The 9,498-nt window shown below is 29.8% G+C and overlaps 2 protein-coding genes across 25 annotated transcripts in view; both read right to left on the bottom strand.

Moving 5' to 3' along the window:
* Window position 1: 1 nt before the first annotated feature.
* On the bottom strand, window positions 2-901 carry LOC119838287 (ELMO domain-containing protein 1; the record flags this gene model as incomplete). The annotated part of the gene is made up of 2 exons (XM_038364155.1): window positions 118-901; window positions 2-22 (listed from the first exon to the last, which is right to left on the bottom strand). Coding segments are annotated over exons 1-2 (540 nt in total), but the record flags the coding sequence as incomplete, so codon positions are not given.
* Window positions 902-4,545: 3,644 nt separating this feature from the next.
* The window catches only part of LOC119838332 (glutamate-gated chloride channel), a 38,734-nt gene continuing 33,781 nt past the window's right edge, over window positions 4,546-9,498 (bottom strand). For 5 of the 24 annotated variants that reach the window (XM_038364234.1, XM_038364237.1, XM_038364222.1 and 2 more), the window contains 5 exons: window positions 9,281-9,495; window positions 8,240-8,290; window positions 7,394-7,456; window positions 6,951-7,061; window positions 4,546-6,713 (listed from right to left, as the gene is read on the bottom strand). In XM_038364234.1, coding sequence (XP_038220162.1) covers window positions 6,567-6,713; window positions 6,951-7,061; window positions 7,394-7,456; window positions 8,240-8,290; window positions 9,281-9,495 — 587 coding nt within the window. In that variant the 3' untranslated portion in view covers window positions 4,546-6,566. Of the gene's footprint in view, window positions 6,714-6,950; window positions 7,062-7,272; window positions 7,457-8,239; window positions 8,291-9,280; window positions 9,496-9,498 lie in introns of those variants that run through there. The other 19 variants (XM_038364235.1, XM_038364244.1, XM_038364226.1 and 16 more) reach the window with 10 other exon arrangements.

The raw sequence follows: 9,498 nt of genomic DNA, 5'->3' as shown, positions 1-9,498 counted from the left end.
AATCTGTTTTAGGGTCATCTCCCTGTAAAATAAAATAATTAAATGTCATTGAAAATATAAATAAATAAAAATTATTATATATATAAAAAAAATTATAAAATAAGAATTTTTACATACCTGAAAACCAATATTCTGCCACTGTTTGGTCACTCTGTCTTCTAATAACTCGTTGGGTTGCAACAATCTCCAAAGAGTCAACAATTTTTCCTCATGTTGTAAATTTTTACTATCATATTGTGTACACCTAAGTTCTTCCACTTCATCTACTAATTGTCTGTAGCACCATATTTGTTGTAAACAATGTCTAAACGTTGGACTAAAGGTCGGATGTAATTTTGTGTTTATTTGTTTCGTACGAATTATTATAGATACAGATGGATTTAAAATGTCATCAAAATTAATAGGAATAAATCTGCGTTCAATTACTACAGCATCTAAAAAAGCGACGACTTCTTTTATATCTCTAGTGCGTGAGAGCATTAATGATTTCTCTACGTTGCAAGTCCTTTGCGCCCCAAGTTTATCACCATAACAGATTCTTTGTAACTCGCAAAGACGTGTTGTTTTCCGAAGAAACCATTTTATGAATGGTCGTAAATACCAATGCAATACAATCCAAAGGTTAAAAAACACCATTTTAATTTATATTTTTTGCAGAAATATCATTTCTTCGGACTTCTCTAACATTACCTTAGCAACAACTTGCCAAACAAAAAGTACACAATGATATGTAAAGGAAATATCTGGAATTTAAGCCTCATACATATCAATTTTATTATAAGTTATCACTACAAGTAAGACTAAGAATAAATAATTTAATATCAATAAAAATAATAAATAATTATTATCATTGAACACTGGTGCAATATTATCGTTTCATTCGTTTTTATGACATTAACTGTCAATAGTCAATGCTCAATGTCATTGTAGGGTGGATAACCGTAAAAAAAATTCAGAGCATTGACGTTAAATATTTAAAATAGGTACCTGTAAGTCTTATTGTGCTCTTATTTTCCACGTCACCATCAGATAAATGTGTTGAGTCTAAATACGACATGGTGTAATTAATGAGCTATCATAGAGATGTGAGTGATGAATGATTTTATAGATTTCAAGGAGTTATTTCTGCTGTGTTTATTATTAAAATAAAATATACAATTTTTTTTTCGTTAATTTAGGTTCTGAGAAAATAGCTCCATTCATTTTTAATTACTTATATATACATATTGTAAAATATATTGTAAAAATGGAGTCATAAATCGTTGTGATTTCTTTTTCTTCTCCGGGTAATTTTATGAGAGGTTGCTTATGGTTAAAATAGAGAAAAGAATATTTCCAACGAATTGTATAGGGTTAAATTATTTCATAAAATGTACATTTTCGGCATACGAGCGCCACAAACTGCAGTGTAACTTAACTGTATTAAGTATTCGCGGGATTTTCGAATTTTTCAAATTCCATTACACTCATTATGGTGATAGCCTCCGCTGCTCCACATCTCTCCATTTCTTAGTTGGAGTACATAGTGCCTACTATGGCGATACATCATAGTAATCGTAGAATATAAAAGGTAACATGTAACAATAAGATCAGCCAGTATGGGAAAATTTGAAACTATTGGATATACAAAGATCCGTTCTGCAATTTTTCTTGTCACTAAACGATACCTAAGAAAGGGAGTTCATTGTATTTCTTAGTATGTCTTATATTTTCTATATTGAATCATTAATTCAAAGAATCGATTTTATATCGATAATATCGATAATATTGATTCAAAGGGTAGATCAGGGTTATTAATATTAAATAAGATTTCAACCAATTTTAAAGACAGCCTTTATTTCGAACTTGTGTTTTATTTAATGAAATTGATAACCTTTACAGTAAAATTATTTACACTGCAACAATACATATACAATTTGAGTGCGCATTTTGCGTACATTATATACAACATACGTAAACTTGACAATAATTAACACAAACGTTCACAACTTCACAATAATAAGTGAATAAATATTAAATATAAAATCTTTAAAAGTATGGCGCACTGATATTTCTCTATAAGTGTATGGTTAAATATTGCCTACTTGATTAAATAAACGAACAAGGTATTCCAAGCAAAATATTTTATACATTGGTAGGTAGACGATTTACCGATAGGCTCATAGCTCAACCAAAGCTATGTGAGAAAATAATTTAAAAATTTTCTAAAGAATTATTTGTATCACTTTCACATTCATAAATAAAACAACTGCAATTAATTACAATGTTGGCGTAAAACCTTAACGCCTACATTTAATTCGCTATAATATAAAAAAATCCATACACGTGCATAGCACAGACAAAAAGTGTGTAGAACTTTTACTTAAAGTTAAACTACATAAGCTTTCATATTTATCTCACTAATGTCTTTTGTGATTCTGAATAATCATCATAATTAAGTATAATGAACAACATTAAAACCTAAAAATTCTAAAAGTTATCTAGGTATGTTATTTACTACCTACATACATTATTTTGCACCCGAATCAAAGCTGGAATAAGAAGAATCGTTAATGAATTAAATCAATACGAATAGGATTAGATAAAATAGTTTTGAAAATACATTTATTTTGTTAAAATAAATAAGAAAAATTTGTAAATGAAGAAATGTACTATACATATTACTATATGACATCAATTTCCACAACCGTTAAAATACGGATTTGAGTTGGTTTATCGATTTATCGGTTTGTAATATTTGAAATTTGAACTAATTTATGTAGGCTTGGCTAAGCAAGTAAATTGAATTGAAGCTAGTGCAGTGTGCTAGTTTACTGGCACAATATCCCGGTACAATACCTACTAATATGTTTAGTACATTCATTGTTTTAAATCTCAAAGTGGCTCAATCACACATCCTTTGATGTTGGCATTATAACATTACAATATAATCTTGAGTTTGCGTGAGAGGATACTCATATAAAAAAACATTTGTTGGTATTTAACCAACAAATGTTTGTATATATAATGAGTATCGGTTCCCAATAATTCTTTTAGTGTATAATATGATAAATACCTAATTGATTCCGGTTGGTTCAATTTCATGTTTTTATCTTAAATGTACATCTACATACCTACATCCGTTAGACATATTGCATGCGCAGTATACAGCAGGTGTAATGTGGCCTAGTAAAGCACAAAGACATGCATATTTTTATAATTTTATATATAAAAAACGAATACGAGCATTTTGTCGATCTGTAACTAATTCATAGGTTGTGAACTCTTTCCTAATCTTTGTGAAATAACAATTATAATAAGTGCTTATTTGAATAAAGAAAATATAAGTAAATTTGGACGAGTATATATAAGAAATCACTATATCAACTTTCGTTTTAAGAACAACAAAAAAGTATTCTAAGTATATAATGTAGGTTATAATAAAAAGCAATGTTACATTAGGTACCTATTAAATTCCTAAAATATATAACATAAGCAGACAAGCCTAAACATCTAGTTCCTTTATAAATATGAATATATATTTCTTGATTATAGTTATTAAGGAAAACAAACAATTTTCGTTGGCATTGTACTAAAATTTTTCAAGATGTTTCACATCTACACTTTAACTTGCATTAGAATAAAATTTATGAGGACAAACTTAAACACTTGATAAATATAGTAATTATTTAGTAGTTAATATAATAAGTACTTTATAAAAATAAAATGATTATTTATAGAATTTATCATAGAAAAGAAAATATTAATACGCAAATTGTTTATATAATATATAAAAAGGTACTTAATAATTTATTATCTGTCTTATAAAGCGAATGATATGTAATTTTATCTATCAATTTAATATTAGTTAAATTTGCCAATTAAATTGTTTTTTTTAGTGTAGGAATGCTGTCAAACTATTGATTTAAATATATATTTTAGTTTCGATTTTTGTGTATATATTTTACAAATAATTTTGGCCTATACAGTAAAGTTTATGTAATATTTCCAATGTATTATAATTGAATAACCTTTAAGCAGCGGTTTTGCTGTTATTTACTTCAACAATTAAAATAAAGCATCGCGTTTTGCTCTCAACAGACAAATGGCGCAAATTAGTGAAACATTTTTACTATACAACAAGATTCAGCAGAATTATGTTGCATTAGCATCCAATAGTTGTATATTTTTTGATAGTTTGCGTTTAAAAAATCTGCATTAAGGCGATCGGCTCTACTTAAATTTATATCTAACGGGTACCAGGTTTTATTACTACCAGAGGCACCAGCTTTTTACACGTAAAGCCTGTAAATTGTAATTTTATACCATCATGTAACGTATTAGAGTAGATATGGTTACTATGCCAATTTTAATAATATTACATTATTAAGAGAGCGACAGCAATTGACAGGGTACTGGAAACCTTTGACTCATATTATTAGATATATATTAAAAATTATGTTTTTTTAAGCACAGCCAAAACGTGTTCTTATTAAATAGACAAGATTAAACTATATTACTTTAGAATTATCTAAATATTTATATCTTAAACCGTTGACACTTTGGTCCGCATAAATTTTAAGCAAAATCGAGTATAGGTACCTACGTGCTTTCGTATGGTGCTTCTAGAATGAACGAGAAAATTATTGGGCAAATCGGGAAGCAAGTTTAGGATTTTACATTTATGGAAACGCGAACAAACATATTTTTTCTAGGATTAATGTTTATATACGTTTGTACTATTATTGTTTCTTTTTTACAGTGAGAATGAAGTTCACAATAATTTGTGACATTCTTAATTCTTGTATAATTTTAAAGGCCGTAAAGAAGCACCCAAGTTTAAACTAAGTTAGGAATGAAACACATATTATTATAATTAATGAAGTCTTATTTTTCGGAGTTAATAAAAATAAGGGGTTCTTATATTTTTGTCACATTTTCATTGATTAGTGACACAAGTATTATTTTAACAGATAAGATAACATGATTATATTTGATTTTTTGAGGATATACCGTCAATGACCAGTAATTTTAAATTAGCGAATGAAAACTTGTTGGACGGATTTAAAATATCTCATAATGTGACTCTACTCGGAATTCGGATTTGCTTTTTTTATATGAATAGAACGCTACGTTTTCAATAGCAGTGTGATCTAGAATGGGAATTTATGTTAATTTCGAGTTTATAGAAATTTACTATAAGTACAATAACGAACATAAAGTAGAATAATACAAAAGCGGCGTATCTATATATTACATAGCATAAACATCTTTATACACGTTATTTGTATTTTTATAAGGTGCGCAGGCTGTCTGGCTGGCTAAATATGTGTAAAAAATCTACAAAACTTTGACTGCTTTTATAAATAAACAATTTTTAGATATTTGATATTGGACGTTATTCGGGTACGAGGTTAATAAATATATATTTCATACATTTAAACTTTGAAGAAGCTATAACGGTATTGTTGTACTTTTTTAGTTACCTACGTTTATTTGCAAATATGTTTTTGAAACCATATTATAACCTCTAAGTAGATCATATTACATAAAACAAATGTACATATATATACATACGTATTGTTAGAAATATTAAACATAATTGAATTAAAATAATAACATTGTCGACACAACTACGACCAAACCTGTTTACCTAGTTATGTGCTTATTTCTAACAATTTTAAGATATATAAGAGTTAAGGGTTAGCAAATAAAATGATTCTAATTACATTAGAAGGCATGTTCATGGTTTATCCATTTACATAAGATTAAGACTTGAATTTGAATGCAAAATAATTTAAAGCCTAAACATTACACATAATAACAATTTGAGCGTTCCATATCTAAAACTAATGGATTACAAATCGACTTTAAAATATAGACAGGGTGTATTTAAATAATAAATGTAATTGTACTAACGTGATTTCATAAAGCGATCGTATTTTAGTCAATATGAATACGTAATATCACAATGTATGTGTATCATGCATGTTATCTACGACTAACGGTGATCTCTTACTTTACAATTATAAAATTATTATAGTCTCTTATATACTAACAATTTAATCTGTTTATTATTAATACTTCCTTGGACTGAATTTAGTTTTGAAATAGATTTCTTTACCTCAAGGACGACAACACCATTTGAACATCCCGCACCCGAGAGCATTTTTTACATTGTTATTACATTGATCCCTCGTTATCCTATCGTTACCTTAAATACACAGTTTATTCATAATCGACCTTTGTTAAACTAATGGAACCTATTTCAAAACCTGTATAAAACTCCAATTATGCCTCTTATTTTCTATCACAAATATTCTTTCAACAGTAAGCGAATGATTCTTCTGATTGTAACTTAATTCACCTAACATAATTGTTTCGTCACTTAAACACACGTAAGTGTAGATATAATATTCAATCAATCACAACAGCTTGCTTATCTTCATCAAAAATATCTTATTAAAAATTGTGATTTCTTTAAAAGTACAAATAGCGGTGATAAATGGGGATTTAGAAAAATATTAAGACGCCTATAATGTCTATTTGTACAAAGCATCTTGTAGCAAGGGACAATTAAGGCAGCATTAAGAAAAGGCTTTGTAATGGATGAAGAAAAATATGAGAAACACGGCGTAGGCAGTCGGAAAGGTGATGCGTGCTATGACGTCGATGGTCTTCGCCACTCGTATGGGGTGAGGGGGCTCCTTTTTACGGACCTGGACGAAACATTGCTGAAAAATATTATTTCGTAAATGAATGATGGCAGCAAATAAAATTATCAATAGATTGCACCATAACTAAATATATAACTTATTTAATATTGTGCTAATAATTACGACTTAGACATGATTTAACATTGGAAACATCCTTAAAGCTCCCCATTTTGTGGTATCTTCAGTGATAATGAAAATAAATCTTGAAAGCATAAGAAGCTTTGAGGTGACTTGAAGTTCATAAAGTATTATTACCTCAGTGACGCCCCCATTATTGGTTGTGTGTGTACATGAGCCGGGGGCTCCGGTACATGTCGTACACGTCACTAAATCAGCTGCACCAGTTGATTCACGCTTTTTATCACCCTAGTTACATAAGAAAAAGTTATTAAAGCATCCTTTGGAATCGAATAAACGATCCTACTGTCTAATAGCATTTACTGAAGGCTTTGGATAATCGATGTGCTGAGTTACGTGAGGCTACAGGACCGTGACGAGTGAAAAGAAAAGCTTAGTTTATCATATGACTAATACATGTAAATTATATTCTACATAAATTAAACGACAGGCTACTTACAGGCTGTAGCAATCCGAAGAGGCATTAAAACAAAAGTATGCGTTAGTTTTTGTGATATCAGGTCTAAGATGAAATGGAGGTTGGCGAATGGTTTTTTTGATGTTTCAGTGACATCACTTACAGCACCGCTTGATCCCGGTTGGGGGGTTTCAGATTTGGCCCAATGGAGGAATGCCATCGCCTCCTATATGGATGAATATTAAGATTTATTATGACAAAGCAAGCTAATTATAAGTGTATTGCAAAAGCTGCAAAACTTCTCAATGTTTTTAACGAAGCATTGTCTTCGATATTAGCATACTTTTTACTGAAGTGTTTAGTTATGAAATCTCATCACGTTGACGAATTTTACATGCAAATAATTACGTGAATTTTGTTCACAGTACATACTATGTAAGCTGAAAAATAAAACTAGTTCTCTCTAGCTAAAGTACATTTGTTTAAATTGCCAATTCTGTGAAGTGACCTATTTATACTTCCTTTTGTTTTTGATCTTTTTCAGTAAGTTTAATTTATATGTACCAGGGAACTACATAACTAGGAGATATGACTACAAATAACATAAAACTACTCATGCGACTATGGTTATTTTATGTGATGGTGGTATGAGAGACTAGCCTGTTATATTTTCTCTAAATACTTTATTTCATTTTTATTCATACATTTTAATACGAATCCTAGTCCTACTTTATTAGTTAAGTGTTTGCAATGTGATAAAGTTTCCTAGTATTAACCGAGAGGTGAGAGCATCAACAATATATGCAAGCCTGACCAACCTTCTCTGATAATGGAGCGGTATTTGATTTCAGGATATGTATTTATTTATGTACAGAACATTCCTATCTAATGAGTAAGCTTGTTAAAATCCATAAGAATTCAATCAACTAAAAAAGTAGGACAGTGTTGTATATAACAAGAAATATAACAGTGTTCGGATCGTGCCAATGAGTATGGCGATAATTCTTACCAAAGGACTGGCCAGTATAATGCCAATTCTGCTCAGAACGGCGGGTAGACGCTGTGAACACATTATACAGACAGATTGTTCACTCGTGGCAGATGGTCTAACGATGTGCAAACGTGAATGTAAGACTAGATTGTTGTGGCCAAACAAACATTATTCACAGGAGCACACTGATTCACTAATCAAATTTATTACTACCGCATATATATCACAGTTTCAGTATTCATCACATCAAATATAATCTTTGCAATGTTTTCTTTTCCTACATTATGATCTGTGTAAAAGTAATGTAAAAATTTCCAACGCTATCATTTTGCTGCGGCCACACAAAATAGTCTTTAAATCTATATATTTTTGATTTATGTTTATTTTATACGAATTGCGTTTAGAAATCAGAAATCGTTTTTGATGGCATGCAGATTTAAATAAAAACAAAATACATACATGCGGAAAAACCAATATCACAATTAAAATTGCTTAAAACATGCTGTGAATTGTGGATTAGTTAAAAAAGAAAACATTGCAAAGATTATACAAAGAAATGCAAATCATCCACGAAGGAACAAATATTAACATACTATTATTACAATTTATTTAGTTATTACTTAAGTTGATGATAATTTCGGTTTTTAAAATTCCTTTGCGCATGAGTTGTGAAGTATAGCGAAGAATTTAGTGCACTGCAATTTATTAATTTTATTGTAACGAGTTCTGCGACTTTTATTATTTTCTAACTATAAGTATATACTTTAAAAATATTCAGTTAATTCTAATAATTAATCAATTTATTTAAAGGATTAAGCAAAACAAAACAAAACAAGTATTTAAAATGCAAATATCATAGCAAATAAATATATTTTATAAAATAAACTCTTTATGTATTCATTTCATTATAACATCGCTTTGTTTCATAAGTCGCTTCAACGCCTATTTTATCACTATCCTTTGAGTGCAAATTAAACACTACAATGAGTTGCCATAGTATACACCAATCGCGGGATTAATTACAGAAAAGGCAGCTTTGCATAATAAACGTATATTCACCTGTGTTACAGGATTTTCGCCTGGTCTATAGACAACGTTGTGAAGAGGCCGTTTTCTGCCAACGTAATTGACACACACGAACTCCAGTAGAGATGCGTAGATGAAGCACATGCAGACGCCATCCCACACGTTCATGGCCGTCAAATTCGACACCACGGGCAGCGTGGAGCGAAAGCCGTTGGATGTTGTGAAGAAATTCAGCATGGTGGTTACACCTA

Source organism: Zerene cesonia, unplaced genomic scaffold (assembly GCF_012273895.1).
Source record: "Zerene cesonia ecotype Mississippi unplaced genomic scaffold, Zerene_cesonia_1.1 Zces_u002, whole genome shotgun sequence".
Classification (NCBI taxonomy): domain Eukaryota; kingdom Metazoa; phylum Arthropoda; class Insecta; order Lepidoptera; family Pieridae; genus Zerene; species Zerene cesonia.
Note: the sequence above shows the minus strand (reverse complement) of the source record. Positions and strands in the feature narration are given on the sequence as shown.